This window comes from Amblyomma mixtum, chromosome 7 (genome assembly GCF_055824585.1).
Source record: "Amblyomma mixtum isolate Tamu chromosome 7, ASM5582458v1, whole genome shotgun sequence".
NCBI classification, from domain to species: Eukaryota; Metazoa; Arthropoda; class Arachnida; order Ixodida; family Ixodidae; genus Amblyomma; species Amblyomma mixtum.
The window spans coordinates 137,716-160,055 of NC_143018.1; the positions used below are offsets into that span (position 1 = coordinate 137,716).

The following is a 22,340-nucleotide window of genomic DNA, read 5'->3' on the forward strand; positions in this document are numbered from 1 at the left end:
AGCACTTTGCGCAAGCGCTTGTTCAGCCCGTTTGTTCGCGACTGAGTCACTGACGCACTTCTTGAGCTCCTCTACAAAGTGGTCCCATGTCGTGAGAGAATCCCCGTGGTTGTCATACCACGTTAGGGCCGTGTCGGTTAGGGAAAACACGACACTAGCAAGCCGGGCGGAGAAGTTCCACTTGTAGCGACTCACCCGTAGGTAGTGGGTGAGCCATTCATCGACGTCGTCACTGGATGAGCCTGCGAACAACCGTGGCTCCCGATAATGCTGCCATGAACTGCTGAGCACAGACCTCGGAGCGTCGCCATCCAGGGGCATCATGGGCACAGAAGGCGGCAGACCAACAATGCGACGACTGCGGTGAATGTGAAGCTGGGGATCCGTCTTTGGAGGAACGTGTATACCCGGCACCTTCCACCAGGATGTTACGACCAAGGGTGTATTCAGACCACGACGGGCGACTGAGATCCATCTGGGTCCACTTGCTGAGCATGAGACACATCCTTGTTCTCCTCATCTTCTGAGTAGTCAGCGATGCCAATCAAATAGAATAGGCATCACCTCTTCATGGGCGTCACATTATATTAACTCTTTCCCTACCGCGCCCATTGAGCATCGTTAGCCCACTAACGATGGTTTCATGCTCCGATTTCAGAACCTTCTGCACTGATATTGACCACGCTGGAGATATAGCTTGTATGCAATGAACCAAAGTTTTGTTTCCGATGTAGTTTTCTTTTGTCCCATGAGAAGGCACTGTTTAACGCGCTGTGAACAAATGAAGACGCGGACCTGCGCTGATTGCCCGTCATGTTTCCCGCAGATGACGCCTTCGCCGCTCGACTTCGGAGCCTTCCGCGTTACTTACAGGCACGATGCGCATCTGGCTTGTAGCTGGAGAACTGAAGTTTTGTTTCCGATGTAGATTTTTTTTGCCCCTACAAAACACCACTTTTTGAACGGCTCCGAAGATGCGGTGCCATCAAAGTCGCTTGGCAGCCTCCATATGCGCGCCACGCGCTATAAAACTTTGCAAATCTCAGGACTTCATTTGGTCTGCGAGTGATCCAATCGATGACCCATGCAACAACGAGCCTGAAAATGTTGCAAGGCGCTGAAGATTCAGTTTTCACATCGGTGATGATGGAAACCAGCGTGCAACACAGGCGGCTGCGCTCCGACGCACAACTATAGGATTTCCAGTTATTGTTTTGTAGCATGAATGCTATTCAAGATGGAAATGATTTTTTTTGCAGATAGTGACCAATGGAGTAACAAACATTTTGAATATTTCAGAAAATTTTTTGCATTTTTTTCTTTTTAAATACAAGCGTGTCTGAAAGTTTTGTTCACCTTTTTCCTAAAATCTCGTTTTTAACACATAAAAATTTTTGTTACAACATGCAATTTGTTGTTGAAACTTATATGAATAGAAAGCACCTTAATTCAGCTCTCTTTTGGGGTATTGCAATAAATATTGAATGCAATAGTTTTTACAGAAAAAAAAAATGTACTGAAACCTTCAGAAAATGGCCACTTTCCCCATGGTATGAAAAGAGTTAAGGGAGTAATTAATCACCGAAGTCTACCCAAGTGCAGCCATACAGCTGCAAAAGAAAGCTATACAGCTCGCACAATGCAATACCCTCTCTTTTGCTGTAGCTGCTACAGGCAGCTCCTCGCCCGTGCAAACTTGTCACACAATGAAGTAACCCACCCGCCGCTGTGGCTCCATGTTTGAGCGTTCGGCTAGTCAACCTGAGGGTGCTGGGTTCCCATGGAGGCGTAATGCACCGTGCGATGTCAGCGAACATTGCAGAACCCCGGACAGTCGAAATTAATGCAGAGCCATTCCCTAAGGAGCCTTTTTTTATTCCTTCACGCCTCTCCTCAAGGTGCAGTTGGGGTGTCCACTGAGAAATGAGGTAGTTACTTTCCTCAAAAACCAAATTTCATTTTTTGTGCACAGGCTCTGTGCACGCAATGGTAGGTGGCAGAAGGTGAGGGTGTTGAGAATTTTTTCACGAGCTATCCGTGCCCACAAGCCCTCCAAACCCCCTGCGAAAGGTAATGAAACAACAATATAGAAAAATAAAACAGCCTAGCTGACAGTGTTAACCTGCAAGGGTGCTGCAGCGAACACCAATTTATTTCCTACTATACACAACACCAGGGGATCAGTTGTAGGGATTCCGCATGTTGTAGCCATCCATGGTAGCAGGCTCGGCATACTTCTGCTCGCGCTCGCCATTCTTGAACTGTCTCTCCCGTTCCTTTTGCATCAGCTGCACTCGCATCCGCTGTGAAAAAGACAGTGGGGTGAGGCACAATGGCAATTTCTCTGTGCATACTGTCAGCCCCTAGGGCTACTCTCAAACACTGCACACTTTAACCTGCATTTGAAGCAGCACTTACTCAACTGATATGATTTAAAAACGTGTCGGGGCAAGCAGTAGTGCCACCAAAAGAAAAAAAATTGGAGGGGAAACTTAAGCTCCGCATTAAGGGTATGACGTGATAGTGTAGTGGGTTAATTCCCATATATGCAGAATGTCATTCCCTACTTTACCTTAATAGATCCTTAGGAGCCCTCATACCCCTCCTACATCAGCGGTTAAGCAATGCGCCACTGCCCTGCAATGGTAGGTGCTCCCAGCGGTGGGCCTTGTGTGGCCTAGGCTGATCTCCCCGAGTGACCAATTATTAATTTAACTGCCGCCAGCCACAGTGGACAGTTTGTTCACTATCCGGTGGGCAGGTTTTGATAATGCTGCGGGGTCACGTGACCTAGGTCGCCCACCTACTTCCTAGGCTGCTCTCCGGGCACCACCTGCGGGAGTCATGCTCATGACTTTTTGCTCGCAACGCCGACATCATATTTTCTGGATAATGAGACCTTCAACGCTATCGCATTAATATGACCAAAAAGGAAACATTTTGTAATCGCAGCTCAAGCAGATCATGCTGCCGGCACACAGTAACTTTACCACTGAGCACAAAACAGAGACAACGAGGATTCACACAAAGCAAACACAGCAGGCAGAGCTCAACATTCATTCTGCATGGCAGTCTCTCACAGAAAACGACAACCTCAGTGCCAATATAATTAAAGCGGTGCATTGCTTACTCAGCCAATCTACTCAAAACTGTTCAGGCTGTAAACATTCCGTTGTGAACTTTCTGGCGTGCTCTATACTCTGCAATGCAATGCAAAGAAAGACGCAGTGCTGTGACCAGAGTAACAAATATGAATATGGCTACGGAGAAACGACACAACAAAACTGCTGTTAGGTTCAGTCCTCTTCAGTAAAGTCTTCAGCCTTCAAAGGTCACAAAGGTAGATGAAGACTTCAGCATGCCTCTGAGCATGCCTCTGTTTATGGTGATTTGTGTGTATGCATCCATGTGCACAACACCAATCAGAGCTGAGAATAAATGAAATGTGCTTGCCTACATAGTCTTGTCTGTGTACAGACAAGAACTTTACAGGACGTGGCTTCAAGGAAAAGAAATTATTTCAGCATGGCCAGGCAAAGTAGGTCAATTTGAAGTATAGCAGCAGGAGCATGAACATGTGTGCTCCATCCATTAGAACAAATACCAACTGAATGCCTAGCGAGGCAATGCAAGAATGAATTCTTTTCCGCAATCCGTAAACCTTTTACTCATGACGGTCATGGCCACAAAATTATAGAGTATGCTTCAACTCCAAACTCTTCTTATGCTTTGCAGAGTGAACATTAGGAGGTACTTAATTGTAAGGGCCGCTGGTGCGCTCCCATATAACCCCAACAAACCTTCACACTTTTTTCTATGGAATGCACAAGAACAAACGCTGAAGCGCGCTCCCCATTATTTTGGCTGTATCTGTACTGGCTGTTCCACACTTAAGAGGGAAACTGGGAGCATGTGGCCACTGCGCTTTGTGAAGCGCTGCCGCCGACAGTGAGGGAGAATCGGCAGCAAAGACGCAAAACAAGTGTGGCCGGCTGCTCTTTCCGCGCATGCGACTTAAAGCGCCAATTCTTGCTGCCTCTCGCCGGCAGCGGTAGTTGAACCGCGGCAGCGGTAGTTGAACCGCGGCAGCCACGTGCTCCTGGTTTCCCTCTAAGTAAAGTAAAGTTTACAGACAAGCGCAAGTTTTGAGTTTTTAATATATTACGTGCTACTTCAGAGCGCACTGCAAACGGGAAGCAGTGGGGTGCAGACAACTTGTCTGCTCCACTGCCGTGAACAAAAGTGGTGTCAAAACATGTTAAAAAAGACAGGTAAAACATGCAGGTGTACACACCACTTCATCAAATATTTGTTCTTAGTAGGAATAGATTCCGTGGCTTTTTCTGTCTATGTTGATGTCTAACTGGCAGCAAAAGATGCACTGGTTGCCGAGAAGATTGCATTAAAGACTTTCCCTGCCACCCAATTCAAGCTCGCGACATCTACACTGAAAAGAAATCCATGAGCAACATTGTGAACAGAATGGTAGCGTAGGCCAGCCCCAGTGATCCATGCTAAAAAAACTGTGTTGATGCATGCAGTTTACTTTGTGAAATCTACCAGTGATGGCGACACCTATCGGTGGAGATCAGTAACCACCATCATCAATTTGTCTTCAGTGTCCTTTCTAATGAAATAAGCTGCAATGCTGCGCGATTTGGCGTCATCTTTCTTGCACTACAGTGCTAAAATGGGGGCTAGTTGGTTTTGTTTTGTTTTTTTGTGTGACTGTGTTGTAAAGTAGCACGCTTAACAATGATTTCTTGCACTCTTCTTTTACACTTGTTTGGTAGAAGTGCAACAAAGAACTTTAGTTGCAGAAGCTTCCATCAGTAAGCACAATGAATGGCATACTTGCATAGTATACATGCACAGAGTTTGTGGGATTTCACTTTGTGCACTTCCAGGACTTTAGTGTTTTAAGAAGGCCAGAATGAGCACTTATTTTAAACTGCATGATGCACTCGCATCTTTACGAACTATCAGCCAGCCTCCTGAAATAGTGAGCAAGCATATTTATGTTCTTGCAGCATGGATACGGCTGTCACAGGCTCTCCCACATGAAAGAGCAATCAACATCATTTGAGCGAGGGATGACCTTGTTGATCAGGAGAAGTCTCTTGGAAGGAGTTCTAGGCCACATTTCACACCAAACTGTGCAAGAAAAAGAGCACACGAGGTTCATAGGCTGATTCGAATCAACATTGTGTGTATGTCTACCCACTTCTGAATGCCTTCCGTTGCCACACTTACTTTGGCTGAAACAGATGGTTGCGTTCCAGTATGCACTTCATTATATTGCAATGCATATATGCTTGCTTTATGTCCCGCAGCAGCTCAAAGACACCAACTAGCCCCCACACAACTGTTACTACCTGCACTTGCTCCCGCAAATTCTTAGGTTCTAAAGTGCCTACTTTCACGAGTGAAAGCAGAGCTTTTGATGAGTGCCTTTTACAGCCTCCATATGTACCTAAGGCACCGGAATGAGGCCTAGTTTGATAACCAGGCTGCCTTTCACCTCATTTTCATAGATAGACAGGTAGATAAAGCACATGTTCATCATGAAATGGTATTCTCCCGTTCGAATCAGATGTTTTCACTCTGTTCTCTGAAACTGAAATGGAAAAAAAAAAGGTGCAACGTACGGGGTGGTTTATTTTATTCAATACAGAAGAACCAAAAGAGAGGAATGAGAGTTGATTGAAATAGGTTAAGCAGGATAATAAAACTTCGGTACAGTAAAGTCGTGCTTTGAAGCAGTGAAAAATGTTTCATCTCTATTGAAATGAAACAAAACTCCCTACACATAGCTCCTGTCGACCCGCTATGGGAAAGACGCTGCCACTGACCAGTACTAACGCTCATTTCGCCCCGCCAGGCACTTGCGGGCGACACCTGTGACCACAGCAAGGGACACAGGTAGGTCGGCTTCAAATTGCCGGGGTACTCGCCTGCTTGAAACCGAACATGCACTCTTTGAAGTCCTCGTCCTCTGCCTTGCACTTCTCAGGAGCCCTGTTCAAACCGTAGGCCTCCTTGCAGAGGGCTAACTGCATGGACAACTTGTGGCACTTGCGGTAGCCTTCCGTCTCGACTGAGGACGACACCAAGTCCGTGAACGGTGTGCGGAACATCGTGGCAGCTGCTTGTATCTCGGCTTCACACAAACCTGCAAAGTCGAACGGTCGACGTTGCTGCTCACCCCGCACCAATATGGCTTAAATCAGGGGCCCTTTTAAAGAAACCCAGCAACAACCCGACCTTGCAATGCGCTCTGGCAGCAGACTGTCCGGTGGACAATACAGCTTGCTGGATTGGCTATGTTTGGATTGTACAGCCGCCCAAAGAACTGGACTAAAGTCACTTCTGGCTTCTGGACTGCAGAAGTCCCTTTAGGCCCCTAGTGGAGATCGGTGGATTTGAGCCATACTCGTAGAAAAATTCGACAAATTGAATGCTTACAATAAAAAAAAACGCCTGAAAAAATATTTGATTGTCTAGGTCTATTTGTCTATTTGCTCAACTTTAGCCGAAACTGTTTACGACCTCTTCTGCTCAACGCGCAGTCGCGCACTACTTCAAACATAGAAACTCTATGACTTCAAACGGTCGTGCGTTTGACTTGTGCAGTACCTCTAGCCGGCTGATCGTCGCGTTCGCTCGGCGCGCATTCGCTTTGCCTTTCTTTCTCGGCGGTGTTCTGGCCGAGTTTTTCAGAAGAGTAAACTTAACCACAGGCTTTCGGCGATGATCTCGCCTGCGAAATCAGACAGTCAGCGGTGCGTCACTCCCTCTGCATTCTACGCCACCACTCTGAATGGCTGTATAAAGCGACCTCGCTCGCCGACAGCGAGTCCGTTGAAGCGGTCCCCACCACGGCCTGAGACAGCCGCCACCGGCAGCGTCACCGACGAGCCTGGTGAGCGTCTCACACTGTTTCAACCGTCCTTACACTTGCAACCGCCTTGGGCGATTTTGTGAGAGGCTGCGCGCGAGGCGCGGTCGATAACAGTGCTCGCTCCTTCGTTTGTTTACGTCGCTTATTCCCACGCCGCGCGCGCGCGCCGAGCAGCAGGGCGCTCATTAACAGTTGCGTGAACTTTGTGCTCCCCGCGATTCCGTAGGTACCCCAGGCGACGGAAGTGTAACTTTCGACGAGTGCCCACGCGTGTTACTGAAGCGGCTTACCGAAGAAGAGATTTTTACCGCAACAGGTTACTGCGCCTCGCAGTATAACGGGTCAGCCTTCAAGCAAGGTAAGAAATAATTTCGAGGCCCTGTAGCGGCGTCATTTTGCATCATGCGTATCGACAGTTCGCATCTGCTAGCATCCTAGTGGCCGCACCCGCGGTTCGAACCGCCGAGCGTTCAGGCAAATATTCAACAGGTGTCGGGCTGGTTATCCGACACCTTCCGACAGTATTCACAGTAGCACATCCTCTCATCATGTCTAACGACACACGTAAGCGCTTTTTCCCGAGAAAATCAAAAAGAAACAGTAACGGAACCGGGGGTGAAAGATGCGTAATGTGCGTCTTTGAAAGGAGTTAGTTCTCTTAATCTATCAAAATCTCGGAGAAAGTGACCTCTTGTTTTCTTTAATCTTTGGAAAGTAGTAATATATAGAAGCGATGCTCGTTCCAGTATCTCTTGAACTCGAAATGAAGGATCGCTTTATCTGCCTTTGATTGTTTTATATCTTGAGTACAGACACCATAACAGCTAAAGGCTATGTACTGGTATGTTTAGCATGTCCAGGAGTAGGTTTGTGAGTAATGATAATGATGAGGGGAGGCCATCTAACACCTTATTTCATAGATTATGCATTAGCTACATTTCCAATAGCCGAAGAAATGTGAACTGGTGTAAAGAATGAAGATGGAAGCATTGAGACATAGTTCAGACAACTAGTAGTTTAATGTATAAAAAAAAAAATGCTTGTGACTACAACTGTAATACACATACACACAAAAATAATAAATACAGAGGGTGACAGCTAGGAAGATCAGATGCAAGAAAAAGTGCTGGGAAGTAGACGAAGAGAATAAAGTGTATGCACTGACCCTTTCATGAAGGCAAACTCTTCATCAATGACTGACAGGGATGGCTTGCTGACACTCTTTGACCTTCTGTCATTGATAAAAAAAAAAAAACTCTTCTGTGATTTCTGTTGCTGTTCAAACTTTCGATGAATCCTGCCAGCCTTGGCAGTGCAAAACTGTGTTGCCACCATATCCATTTTTTGCCTGCTCATTATGCCTCCTTCCCCTGTCATTATAACAGTTTTGTTCTTGTTTTTTGGGCCAGTTCGCATTTCTTCAACTATATCTGGTAATGACCAGCTAGCTCAAACTACAGTTTTGCTATAGCTGAATCTTGTCAAGGTTACCTACTTGTTGTTCCCAAGCTTGTGAGTGCCATTTGGTCACAAAATGTTTGACACAGAGATTACAGAGGAAGGCACAGATTGCATGTGAAGTTTGTGTGCTGGCTGATTAAGTGGAACAAAATCACTTGTGCTGCCCTCTAGGTTATGCATCTCAGGGTGCTTGCCTGTCAAGACCTGTCATCACAGTTGTGTATCTAGGCTTGCATGAGCCAGAGTTTATATTGATTTATTTGAAAGTGCAAACCCATGTTGTGAACAGTATCTGAAATCAGAGAGGTGGGTTCTAATCCTGCATTTCCTTTTTTTATTTGAGAAGTAAATGTGCTTGATACATGACATGTGAAGGTTGTGCATTCAGCTTGCATATTGTTTCTTCTCTTTGTCTGTTGGCTTCCCTAAAGGGTCAGCGGTCAGCATTTTTCTAGTTCGTTGTGAATGACAGAAGAATGAAATTTCAGCTTTCATGTTCTTTCTTTGGTTTCAAGGACTGTTAATGGCCTCTTTAGGTTGTACACCCCAAGTTCTTATCTTTGCCTCTGTCACGTGCTTGGAATTTCATGGGAAGTTCCTATGCTCCACAAATGTTCTGAAACACAGTCTTTTTCTAGGATAACTTTCTTAGTGCATCTCTATTGAAAGAAGCAGTGTCATTGGACATGTTGAGGTAAAGTTGCAGGCGAACAGAGCTTCGCTGTGACTTTACGTAGTTGTCAAGTTTAGTGAAAAACAGATAAAGATTTTGATGGCTCAGTGCATGGACTAGACAAAAGAAAAACTACACGAATGGCAATGCTGAACTTTCAACTTTCGTTTCAGAAAAAAATAAACGAGCTCATGTTTACGATTTCATATCGTGGCACACGACTGAGGAAGCTAGGCAAGATCTATTTGATGTGAAAACATTATATCATGAGATTCCGAAACAAAACCAATGTGAGAAGAACGAAAAACTTGAGTTGAAAAAGGCACAAGTCATCAAGAATCTGCAGGGGTGTTTTTGACAACAGAACAGGGCAAAAAAAAAAAAAAAGCCAAAGGCTTTTTGAAAAGGAGGACCAACAAGAAACAGCAAAAAAAGAACATGGTGAAAAAAAAATACAAAAATTGAATTGATGATGTTCAAAACTAAAATTGATAAAAGGTCAAAGGTCAACAAGGAACATGCCAAAAATCCAAAAGAGAGAACAGTGCTAAAAGCCAAGCATAATACCATGAGCAGTGGGTGAATAACGCACAACCAAAAAGCTAAGAAGAGTACAACTTGCTACTACAGGAAACTTGAAACAGGAAATAAAAGAATACAACAGGAAACATGATTTACATGGCAGAAAGCTAGAGTTGCATCTCTACAATCGGGAATCTTGTGACAGATAGCTCTTTTTCTGACAATGAATTTGAAGGTCTGTTTATGCACTGGCTCTTCATCGCTGTAGTAGGATACACCTCAAGGACACAGCGGCAAATGCCCCTCAAAGGAGACCCTCCAACCAGTGGCGTTATGACTAATTTGAAAAAAGGAGCTGCAATGAGTCGTCCACATCAGTGAACTATAGCTGACTGTCAAACTGAACTATAGCTGACACTATATGTACTACAGTCGTGAGCAAAAGTGGTATACAACATGCAGCCAGTCATGGAGCTCTGAAAACTGCATTGCAACGCCATCTAGCAACAGATATATGGGATCGAGACTATTGTGGTTGTGCCTCATTTTATCGACAAGCATTTCAGTTAGCTCGGCTCGATGCGTCACTTTCCTTCTCGCCGAAACGCTCCAACGCGATAAAAGTCACTTGTGTAGCATTTTTTCTTCTAATTTTTGTTTTTACTGCATGGTCAAGATACGGTCCGCTTTGAGCTCTGAGTGAGCTATGAGTGCTTTGAGTGAAAAGGAAAGGTCGACAAATGTTTCTTGGTAAAAAAACAGCCGTTGGCTTGCTTCAGCATGACCAGAAGCCCTTTTTTAACCGATTGCGTAATTTTTATTTCAGGCAAATTTTCATTGCTGTTTTTTTGGTTAAATCTGGAAAGTACTCACCTAATGGTGTCTAAAGATATTCTCCAGTATTTGACTCGGAACAGCTTTCTTTAGTGAATACGAACACGGGTTTCGGGAGGGCCTTTCAATGGTCACACATCTACTGGATTGTATGCTTGATTTTTGTAAAGTTTTAGATGGCAGGGGGGATAGATAGATGTTATATGCCTAGACTTCAAAGGAACTTTCGATAAAGTTATCACAGAAAACTTCTAATTAAGATAAAAACAATATTGGAACATGACTGCATAGCTACATGGGTAGAGGGCTTTCTCAGCAATTGCACAGTGTGTTGGCATTGGAGGATAAGAAGTAAGATTTTTGCAAAGTTAGGTGTGCCACAGGGGTTAATCGACTCTATCCAGTATTCACGAGTAAAAGTAAGGCTGTTCACAGACAACAGCACCATCTATAACGAAATCATAGCTGCTGATGTCCAAGTTCAGCTAAATGATTATTTATTCTGAATAGAAAATTTGTGTACTCAGTGGCAGGTGTCCTTGAACCTGCATAAGACAGTTTGTGTGATAACTACTCACAAGTGTGGGCTGCTGAATTATGCATATTCTTTGCAACATAGCCCGCTTCCTCATGTAAATACTTATTCTTCAATCCTTGGCTAGTCAAAACATGTTGATAACACTGTCAGGAAAAGAAATAAAAGATTAGGCTATATCAGACGCATCGTGAAATATTGTTGCACGCTGAAATATTGTTGCACGCGGAAATATTGTTGCACGCTGAAATATTGCTGCACGCTGAAATATTGCTGCATGAAGAAATATTGCTGCATGCTGTTGTGATAGTCTGATGATTAACTTTCTGTTGCAGAGTATGAGGTGGAAGATGTCCTGGCTATTAAGAAGGAAAAGGTGCGTGAAACTTGCATGTTTTGGTGACAGCTCTTGTAGTTAGTACTGTGAAGAATGTTTTCACAGTGAAGCCTGTGGTTGAAAATACTCTGCTATCACTGCTGAAAATCCGCCTTTTCTGCAGGATGTGGCACCCTCTCTGCTGCACAAAAAACTCAAAAGAAATGCACACGGGTGCTGTTGTGCCCACTACAGGCACGGTCCACTTATGCGATGCGCCAACTGCGTATGTGCAGCTATTGCTTGCACATGATTCCATTCTCTGATAGTACATTACCCAAACTTCCAGTTTTAGCAGAGTCACCTAGGAGCGATAGGGGCAATTTATGACACTGGACCTGAACACAAACGAAAGCATTCGTTCCTGTCTGTTCTGTGGCTCTTTTGGATGTGCAAGGTAGCAGTTGGAATCCCCTCGCCAGCATTTCCCAGTCTTTTCCTTTTTTGCACCAAGAACTAGCAGCTTGCAAATCCTTCGCAATCTCTCTTATGTATGTGTTACCTTTTAGGTCAGACTCTCAGATGCTTTGAGCCGTATAAAAAGCGGTAAGACTAGCTGAGAGGCGGAAGTTGGTGGTGCACTGTGCCCTTGAAAGAATGGAATTGCTCATCGCTGCGCATGAGCTGCACGTGTGTGTGACACACGCAGGTGGTTTGTTTTCAAGCAGTGGAGCATGGCAGGAGAGGAGAGCTGCTCATGAGCAGAATGACCGTGAAAAGGGCATATTGGGAGTGTGTGCACTCATATTCGTTGTGTGTGACTATTTGAAATTTCCCAGCCGTGGCAGTCTCATTTCGATGGAGGTGAAATGCTGGAGGCCCGTGTAGTGTGAGATGTCAGTGCTCGTTGTAGAACACCAAGTGGTGGAAACTATCCACTACGGCGTCTCTCATAGCCTGATTCGTTTTGGGATGTTAAACCTTATAAATCCATTTGAAAAATTTAAATTGTTTGTGAATAGTTGTTACTATTTTGTTTGCACTGCACTTTGCTGTTTTTAAGTACCATAGCCTTTCAAATTTTAGAAAACGTGATACGTGGAAGGAACTACGCTCATGTCATCTTTCTATGATGAGGTGGTAAGGCAACGCATGCATTGTCGGCACCTTGCAGAAGCGCATCTCTGTTTACCTTATTGCTGCGATCTGACCTGTGAGCAGAAACTATCTGAAAAATTGTAAACAACTTATTTATTGTTATCTGATCAGAGTTAAAAAATTCTCACTTGTAAATGAGCTCAGCAGAGTGCTCTGCTACCGACTCCACACGTCTTGCCAGTTTGCTGCTCTCGGGTGCTTTGTTCCCATGCTCGATTCAGTTTCCCACCAATCACATGGGAAACCTTGCTTAGTACAGCTCGAGGCACCAGCTTCCAATGCCGCAGAGTGTTACAGCGGTAGCTGTTAGGGCTACCCTGAACACTTTGCTGGGGTAGCTTAGCACAGCTCGAGGCACCAGCTTCCAAAGCCGCACATCGTTACAGTGATAGCTGTTAGGGCTACCCTGAACACTTTGCTGGGGTAGCTTAGCACAGCTCGAGGCACCAGTTTCCAATGCCGCAGAGTGTTACAGCGATAGCTGTTAGGGCTACCCTCAACACTTTGCTGGGGTAGCTTAGCACAGCTCGAGGCACCAGTTTCCAATGCGCCGCAGAGTGTTACAGCGATAGCTATTAGGGCTACCCTGAACACTTTGCTGGGGTAGCTTAACACAGCTCGAGGCACCAGCTTCCAAAGCCGCAGAGTGTTACAGCGATAGCTGTTAGGGCTACCCTGAAAAGTTTGCTGGGGTAGCTTAGCATAGCTCGAGGCACCAGCTTCGAAATCCGCAGATTGTTACAGCGATAGCTGTTAGGACTACCCTGAACACTTTGCTGGGGTAGCTTAGCACAGCTCGAGGCAGCAGCTTCCAAAGCCGCAGAGTGTTACAGCGATATTTGTTAGGGCTACCTTGAAAACTTTGCTGGGGTAGCTTAGCACAACTCGAGGCACCAGCTTCCAAAGCTGCAGAGTGTTACAGCGCTAGCTGTTAGGGCTACCCTGAACACTTTGCTGGTATAGCTTAGCACAGCTCGAGGCACCAGCTTCCAAAGCCACTGAGCGTACGCATCTGTGTAGCGGTTATAGAGAAAGGCATTGTAGCAGTCTCACAGTGGTTGGACACCTGCCATGAAGGAGAGGATTAAGAAAGGCGTGAAAAGCGCTGACATTAAAACAAAAAGCTGAAGATGTCTTTGCTAGCTCTCATTGAATTTCATGATTTATGCAACAAACGCAAACATTGTTTATCTTTATATGTAGAAATTGCCCTCTGTAGATTTGCGGGATAAAACAGTGCATGACAAAAACCAAAGCCACCAGTTGCTGCAGACCCTGCTCAGTGTTGGCTATGTTTTGCAGCTTGGTTTCTCCTTTGGTCACAGTCACTTAGACAGCACCAGAAGCGTCATTTCAGGAAGGCAGTGTGGCGACTTGTTGAATGATGTTTGTACAAAATGCTGTGATTCGTGTTAATATTCTTCAATATCATGCTACTTTCACTCACCGCACTCTGCGCCTGGAAATGTAGTACAGCATGTCGCTGCTAAGGGTGGCTTTTTGCACTGATATCACCTTTGCAGCACCATCAGTGGAGAAACCCGATAATGGATCACGGATTAGCTCAGAACTTTTTTTTTATTCTTGCACCTGACAGTTTATTTTTTTGGAGGAGAAAGTGCAATTTCTGAAGGCAGGAAAGGTGTAGGAGCACGTGTAACTACCTTTTGAAGTTGCACAGTGCAATTTGCTGACCAAAGTCAATTTATTTGGAAGTATGCATGCATTTCTGATGAAGCCTAAAATTTTAACTAAAGGATTTAGTCTTGTGTTGAAAAGAATATACAAGCTTTGCCAAAAAAATTTGGCCGATGGTTACCACGACTATGTAATGCCACGCTCTGCAACACCAGTATGCGGGACGTCTGTTGTGTCTTGGCTATTGCGGCACGGAAGTGCACTTTTGTCACCTTTTGGTTTTGCCACAGCGCTTGCGGTTCTGAACTTGCTGTATAGAAGGGCTACATTCATGTTGAGTGCACAGAACACGAGGTGAGACTCGTCGTCTGTGCTTGTCTTGGCTTTCTGCCGGTCATCTGGTTTGCACTGTTTTAATTATGAGACTCCCCTCACTCTTGACTATGCTTGTCCTGTTGCTTTCTTATTATTTCAATGGCATTTGCCCATTGACTTCAGAACAGCATTGCACGAGAAAGCGATGCACCTTTTGTGACTGGCAAGTAATAATTATTGGCTGCGGGGAAAGGAAAGAAAGACAGAGGAGCTGTCTTGCTTCTTGGTCCTGAGGGTAGGGAGGAAATGATGAGTGAGGCACTGTGATGGACAGCTCCGGAATAATTTCAACCACTCGTGCTTCTTTAATGTGCACCCCATGTGGTCGAAGTTATACCGGAAGCCTCCACAAGGAGCGCCTCTTGTCACTAGGCAGAATTGTAGCTTAGGAAGCCTTGAGGGGTATTGCCACATATACTTCGTTTTTACGGAATTTTCTCTGTTTTTGGTAAAAATTGCGTACTTGCTCGGGTGGCCTTAACCTGTCAGGTGATGTGGTACTGTTTGCAGATAGCCAAAGCTAGCTGCAACTCCTCTCAGATGTCTGTGGGAAGGAAGTAGCAAACATTGCATTTGAATTCAGTGTTGAAAAATCGGGTGTTATGGTATAAAAACAACAACAGGACTAGAACAGTATCAGTACTGGGACGTGAAAAACCACGCATAGAGAAGTACAAGTATCTGGATGGCTGGTTTGTGGGTTTTAACGTCCCGAAGCGACTCAGGCTATGAGGGATGCTTCAGTGAAGCTCTCCGGAAATTTCGGCCACCTGGGGTTCTTTAACGTGCGCTGACATCGCACAGTACACGGACTTCTAGAATTTCGCCTCCATTGAAATTTGACTGCCGCGGCCAGGATCGAGCCCACGTCTTTCAGGTCAGAAGCCAAGCGCCGTAACCACCGAGCCACTGTGGTGGCGAAGTACAAATACCCAGAGGGCTGTTATTGAAGCAATAGAGTATTCAAAGACCCATGAAGAGCATCTCAAGGCGAAAGGAAGGAGGAATGTGACTATAGTGAAGAATGGAGCACTGTGGGGATGCAATAGATATGAAGCATACGAGGACTGTGGGAGGGTGTAATGGTTCTGGGACCGACTTTTGTGAACGCGGTACTGTGTTTAAGCTCGGATGTTGTTCAAAGACTAGAGATCGACTAAAGAACAGTTCTGTTCAGTTTATTACATCAAAGGCCCCGTTTTTTTTTGGGGGGGGGGTATTACATAAGGGGTGGCATTTCTTTGAAATGAGCAAACAAACAGCGAAAATTATTTAGCATTGAAGGTGGTTGGTTGCACGTTCTTGAAAAGTAGGTGATGAAGCAATATTGATGATGTCGTGGGGTAGGCCATTCCAGTCCGTTGCTGCTCGAAAAAAGAATGAAGAAGAAAAGGTGATAGTGTGCGATGGCAGCCAGGCAGCTTGTAGGGGATGACTAATGCAGTGAGATATGTGCGCTGTGGCTGTGGTATATGGTGACCGATTAAGTGCAGAATGAAATAATTTGTGACAAAGGGTGAGTAAAGCAAAGATGCTGTGCAAAAAGAAAAACACGGACATGAAGACGACTAGGACGGGCGCAGACTCTCGACTGGGTTTATTCAGAAGAACATGGATATTTATGTCGTCATGTCTGCCAAAACATTTGCTGCGTGTGTGCGAGAAACCTGCTTTCTTTCTGATACTACTTTATCAAGGTGTCGTTGACGCAGTCATCCTTTTTGTTCTTAATGAAAAAAGTCTCAGCAAGCTGGCGTGCCATCAGGTCGCCACTAGGCCTCAAAATTTTGGTTCTTCCCAGCAGAGGCAGGCGTGGATTATCGCGGGTAGTCGAAGGGCATGGGCCGCAGTGCAACAGCAAATTGGACCTTTTTCCAGTCCTTATCGAAAGCTGGCGATTTGAAAATCTTGATCCTATAGATACCCTGTTGATGTAAAAAAGTGGCCTTTTTTCTAGTGGCTTGTCTTGGATGCTCCTGTGCCTGTGGCATGTTAAAAGTTTAATTATCAGGTGGAGTCCCTAGGCTCACAATGTCATTGTAGAGCACTTCAGGCCGTTTGCATTCAAAAACAAAATTGGCCATAATAGGCAATCGTATTGATAATATGCCATGTGCCTGTACAGCTGAAGGTTTAGACCATGATAACTGCTATGTATCAAGTTTTGTGTCAATAATTTTTTAAAAAGTCTACATCTATTCTTAATGATGTAGTCAAGTTTTGAACAAACTCTCCTAGCAAAACTTGTTTCACCATGATTATTGAAATATGTTTTGTAAGGAGAACTTTGAGCAGTGCCTGGCTCAGTGAAAAAAAAACCTGATGGGCTCATTGCTAGTGAAAGTTAAAAGAGCTTTTGAAGGCCTGATTTCAGCTTCTCATTTTCCAGGATCGAACACTGTTCTTCATCAAATGGAAGAACTGGAGCAGTAGGTTCAACTCTTGGGAGACTGAAGAGAGCGTGCAGAATTGCATGTCCTTAGTTCTAGACTGCTGCATTCGGACTAACTCCAGGTTTGTAGTTTCCTCTTCTTTGATATCTCCCGCGCTGTTCATTTCTTTTTTCTCCTACCAAGAAGGTAAATCTTGTGAGGTCTTGTAAATCTTGTGTGAGCCCATGGTGCTGCTTCTGCTGTGGGACTGCATGGCTCTGTTGTATGTGTGTGTGCAGGTTAATTGTAGAAGCTGTTTGAATTTTTGCAGTAATAGCAGTAATATTTGCTCAGTAGTGTGAAATGCCTTGCAAGTAGGAGTGTCTGAATATTTTAAATCTTGGATTAGCGAATCGAATGTTCTGTTCGATTTGTTAAACTAATCAAATAGTGAATGCTCGAAATCACTTTAAACAAATCAAATTTATTCTCAAGTTTTTGAATAGTTGTCACCAAGTTCAAATAAGGCTCGGTGTAGTCTTCGTTGACGAATAGTATTGTGAAAAAAGGCCCACTCCGATGCCATTTAGCATGCTACCGCGGTCGATCTGCGTGGGATGGAAGGTTCAATGCAGTCCATTCAAGTTGCAGTGTTCCGAGTAACTAGAAGAATAAGAATGGGGTGGAGCGCATATGGCAGGTTATCTCAGATCATGAATGGCAGTTTACCAATATCTCTCAAGAGAAAAAAGTATACAACAGGTGTATCTTACCGGTACCCACCTATGGGGCAGAAACGTGGAGGCTAATGAAAGGGTTCAGCTTAAGTTAAGGACAACACAGAGAGTTATGGAAAGAAAAATGATAGGTGTAACGTTAAGAGATCGGAAGCGGGCGGAGTGGGTGAGAGAACAAACGCGCATTAATGATATCCTAGTTGAAATCAAGAGGAAGAAGTGGGCTTGGGCAGGGCATGTAATGCGAAGGCAAGACAACCGCTGGTCCTTAAGGGTAACAGAGTGGATTCCAAGAGAAGGCAAACGTAGCAGGGGGCGGCAGAAAATTAGGTGGGCGGATGAGATTAAGAAATTTGTGGGGATACGGTGGCCGCGGCTGGCGCAGCAGGACAGGGTTAATTGGAGAGACATGGGAGTGGCCTTTGCCCTGCAGTGGGCGTAGTCAGGTTGATGATGATGATGAGTACTCATACGCGGCCTTAAGATTGGGTGGCACAGAAGAGCTCTGGCAGAAACCCTGCTTTGATGCCCAGTCTTGTAAGCCATAATTCTTGTGTAATGTAGGACGTTTTCCAAGGCACCGTGTCGATAAACGGCTAGCGGTACAGTCCCGGTACAGACCAGAGGCAATGATCAGTGTAGCACGCGCACGAGCATTGGCACGGTTTTCATTTGTCGTCGTCTTCTTCCTTAAGCGCCAGCCGTCGATGGTTTGGGAGCCGAAGGCCTGTCTTACAACTGCCCCCGGGCGAAAAGGCACCATCCTGGCGGCCTAGGGTGATGTGACGATGGCGGGGTCGTAGTATGGTGAGAGGCGGTCGGTGTGGACTATTTCACGGCCTCGGTGACGATGATCAGTGGATGGAGTAAGGGGTTCGATGAGGCAATAGACGGCGGATGTCTGCTTAAAAATGTGGTAGGGGCCCTGGTACTTGCTGAGAAGTTTGGAGGAAAGGCTGGGACTTGAGGAAGGCACCCACAGCCAGACCAAAGAGTCGAGGATAAGTGGGAAGAAGTGCAGAGGGATCACGGGTGCTTTTTTGCTGCTGCTGGGCGTGCGAAGTGAAAGACCTGGCAAGCTGGCGGCATTCTTCGGCATAAGTGGTGGCTTGAGAAAGAGTCGTAAATTCAGAAGCATCAGGGCGGTATGGGAAAATGGCATCCATTGTGCAAGAAGGCTCACGGCCGTAGAGGAGAAAGTATGGAGAGTATGGTGGTGGCTTGAGCAGCGGAATTATAAGCATAGGTGACGAAAGGTAGAATGCGTTTCCAGTTGCAGTGATCGGAAGCTACATACATGGCCAGCATGTCGCCGAGGGTGTGGTTAAAACGCTCAACCATTCCATTTGTCTGCGGATGGTAGGCAGACATGGTGCGGTGAACTATGTTGCATTCCTGAAGGAGAGCTTCTACAACTGCAGATAGGAAGGCCGGTCCTCTATCACTCAGCAATTCTTTGGGAGCACCATGGCGAAGAATGATGCGATGGAGGATGAAAGATGCAATGTCGTGGGCTGTACCAGATGGTAAAGGCGACGTTTCGGCGTAGCGGGTAAGATGATCGATGGTAGATGATCCAGCGGTTGCCGGTTGATGTGCTGGGAAGAGGGCAGTAGAGGCCAATGGCAACACGCTCGAAGGACTGCGCTGGGCAAGGCAGTGGTTGCATAGGAGCGGCGAGGTGGGTTTTTGCGGCGTTGGCATGCGATGCAGGACTGAATGAAGTGGCGAACATTGCGGTACATCCCATGCCAGTAGTACCGACGTCGTAGACGGGTGAAGGTTTTCTAAAGCCGGCATGGGCACATTTGGGATCATCGTGGTAGAAAGAGCAAATGAAGGAGCGCAGATAGGTCGGCATGACAAGTAGCCACTTGCGACCATCCTGAAGGTAGTTCTGGCGGTAAAGAAGCTCGTCTCTGATGGCGAAATGGTGGAACTGACGACGGAGAGCACGAGAAGGAGGTCGAGACGACTGGCCAGATAAGAAATCCAAGAGGCAAGCGATCCACGGGTCTCTGCGTTGCTCGGAAGCCATATCAGCGGACTCAAACATCAAAGAATGCAGGGCGGATATAGAAGGCACTGCCTCAGACGGCAGAGGGGAACGTGAGAGGGCGTCAGCGTCGGCATGTTTATGGCCGGAATGATAGACATTGTGAATGTCGTACTCATGGAGTCGCAGAGCCCAGCGCGCCAGTCGACCAGAAGGATCTTTCAAAGAGGACAACCAGCAGAGGGCGTGGTGATCGGTGACATTAAAAGAGCACCCGTACAAGTAGGGGCTAAATTTGATGATCGCCCAAAGGATGGCTAAACACTCCTTCTCGGTGACAGATTAGTTGGCTTCAGCTTTTTTGAGTGTCCGGCTGATGTAAGCGACAGCGTATTCGTGAAAGCCAGGCTTGCGCTGAGCGAGTACTGCACCGAGGCCGAATGCCGCTGGCATCAGTGTGAAGTTCCATCAGGGAACGAGGGTCGAAATGACACAGAATTGGCGGAGTGGTCAGAAGGCGGCGGAGTGTCGTAAAGGCTTCATCACAGGCTGGTGACCAGGCCAAAAGGTAGTGGCCAGAGAGGAGCTTGGTCAGAGGGTCAGTGATAGTGGCGAAAATGCGGACAAAGCGGCGTAAGTAGGAGCAGAGGCTGACAAAGCTGCGGAGGTCTTTTACAGAAGTGGGTTTCGGAAATTCTGCTACAGTTCGCAACTTGGCCGGGTCCGGAAGAACGCCATCCTTTGACACAACATGTCCGAGAATGGTGAACTGCCGAGCTCCGAAGCGGAATTTTTGTAAATTGAGTTGGAGGCCAGCGTTGGCCGGGCAGCGAAGAACAGTCTCATGGCGCTGGAGGTGAGACGAAAAATCCGGGGAAAAGATCACAACGTCGTCTAGGTAACAAAGGAATATGTGCCATTGAAGCCCGCGGAGGAGGCTGTCCTTCATACGACGAATGTAGGGGCGGGGCATTGCAAAGGCCGAAGGGCACGACATTAAATTCATAGAGCTCATCGTGTGTGACGAATGCAGTTTTTGGGCGAACGGCCTCTGCCATTGGCACCTGCCAGTAACCAGAGTGCAAATCCAATGAAGAGAACTCAGTGCCCTGCAGGCACTCGAGGGCCTCATCTATACGAGGGAGAGGGTGAACATCCTTGCATGTAATCTTGTTCAGACTACGGTAGGTGACGCTGAACTGGATGGAACCGTTTTTTTTCTTGACCAGGACCACCGGCGATGCCCACGGGCTGTGCGACGGCTGTATCACATGGCGCTTGAGCATGTCGGTCACTTGTTCGTCAATGATGCGGCACTCAGCAGCTGACACGTGGTACGGACGTTGGCGCAAAGGGGCATGGGTGCCAGTGTCAATACAGTGGGTAATGGTGGTTGCACGGCCCAATGAAGATTGCTGGTAGTCAAACGAAGCTGTAAAACGGTGCAGGATGGCGACAAGTTGGGCTCATTGGGTAGACGTCAGTGTGTCGTCTTTCGCGCTGTTTTTCAGTAAGATTATGTGGGTAGAGGTAGTAATGACTGATCCGAACCTCAGTCTTCTGCCTCTGCAGAGGTCGTACAGGTATTCTAAGGAAAAGTGTAGAGTGAGGAGACCGAATGTATGGGCACAGAATTTTCCCACGACTATGTTCAGAAAAGACCAATAGGTGCACATTTGCCTATTAAGCACAGCTGCCAGGAAGGGGTGGTTAATGGTTTTGAAAAATAAAAAACCCTGGAACAAGTTGGTGGACAGAAAATGCACGAGGACTCCATTAAAGGTTGAGGACAGAAAGGTAGATTGAGTTCCCGCGGCAAAAAGACGAGTTCAGATTCCTCTTCACTGCACCTTTAAGGAAGCAAAAAAATTCTGTCGACGTATAGGCTCCCTTTGATAGCGCCCCAGAAAAGCCACAAAAATTCTATGTAGCCTGTGTATCTTCTTCCTCGCACAGTGCAGCTCTTGCAGCAGTGTCGCAGCGCAACGTCGCAATGAAGATGTTGCAAATCTGTGTCCGTGCAGACACGAAGTGCTGCCAACACGTCCTAGCATGCTTTTTTTTTTATCATGCTCTTTTTATGAGAACAAAAGAGGGTGACGTCATCAGCATTAGCCAAAATCTTGATTTTACACTGTGCTATAGAGAAGCCGCAATTAGCTGCGTTTTTTAAGATACTGAGCTACAGGTGCTCGAGATATATGACGCAGATTACAAAGGCGATGTCGAACAGGCGATTTAAAGAAATTATGTTTAATGTGACCTCTTGGTTATTAGGGAGGGCCAGTGTTCCCACTAGGCTCTTGTTGGGTTGGGGGCTGCAGGGGGGGGGGGACTGGCAAGTTGGGTTTGGGTCGACGGAAAGGGTCTGCCCGTATATAGCTGCCGATACAGAGCAGCTTCCTCTCTCAATAGTGTGCGGTAATGTGAAGGACACATATGGCGGTCCTGATGACGCCCATGTAAGTACTCATTGCAGGAGAAATTCCCTGCACAGAGTACGTACATGTGTTGTCGTTTTCGTTCTTCTTTCACCTGTCCTGTCCCATTCGCACATTCCTACTTTTTATCTGATATTCCCGACTCACATGAGGGGAGACCAATTACTCGCACAACGGCATATAAATCATATTTCATATATATCATATGAATCCTAGCATTGCATAGCTGATTTATGTGAATTTTGAGTTCATTTGATGTTGCTGCTCTTGCCATAAATTCCTATACTTTTGCCGCAGAGAGTAAATTAAAGTGGGTGGAGAGAAGACATTACAGAAATTCAGAATTTTTAATTTTATTTGCCATTGTTGCACAGAAAAGTA

At 46.1% G+C, this 22,340-nt stretch overlaps 2 protein-coding genes across 3 annotated transcripts in view; one reads left to right on the forward strand and one right to left on the reverse strand.

The window, feature by feature from the left end:
* Window positions 1-2,117: 2,117 nt before the first annotated feature.
* Window positions 2,118-6,384, reverse strand: LOC149334774 (NADH dehydrogenase [ubiquinone] iron-sulfur protein 5-like). The gene is made up of 3 exons (XM_089551395.1): window positions 6,265-6,384; window positions 5,955-6,172; window positions 2,118-2,303 (listed from the first exon to the last, which is right to left on the reverse strand). The coding sequence occupies exons 2-3, from the start codon at window positions 6,135-6,137 to the stop codon at window positions 2,181-2,183; spliced, it is 306 nt and encodes a 101-aa protein (XP_089407521.1). The 5' UTR covers window positions 6,138-6,172; window positions 6,265-6,384; the 3' UTR covers window positions 2,118-2,180.
* Window positions 6,385-6,613: 229 nt separating this feature from the next.
* The window catches only part of LOC149334775 (histone-lysine N-methyltransferase SUV39H2-like), a 59,815-nt gene continuing 44,088 nt past the window's right edge, over window positions 6,614-22,340 (forward strand). The window contains exons 1-4 of one of the 2 annotated variants that reach the window (XM_089551397.1): window positions 6,614-6,922; window positions 7,128-7,259; window positions 11,262-11,302; window positions 16,803-16,927. In XM_089551397.1, the coding sequence (XP_089407523.1) occupies window positions 6,751-6,922; window positions 7,128-7,259; window positions 11,262-11,302; window positions 16,803-16,927 (470 nt within the window). In that variant the 5' untranslated portion in view covers window positions 6,614-6,750. The remainder of the gene's footprint in view (window positions 6,923-7,127; window positions 7,260-11,261; window positions 11,303-16,802; window positions 16,928-22,340) is intronic. The other variant, XM_089551398.1, reaches the window with a different exon arrangement.

What these genes read in the sequence shown, in the direction of transcription:
- LOC149334774 (XM_089551395.1), bottom strand. Translation starts at nt 6,137, where the DNA reads ATGTTCCGCACACCGTTCACGGACTTGGTGTCGTCCTCAGTCGAGACG. An exon ending in GCATGTTCGGTTTCAAGCAG is followed by an intron (nt 2,304 to 5,954) that starts GCGAGTACCCCG and finishes TCTTTTTCACAG; the next exon opens with CGGATGCGAGTGCAGCTGAT.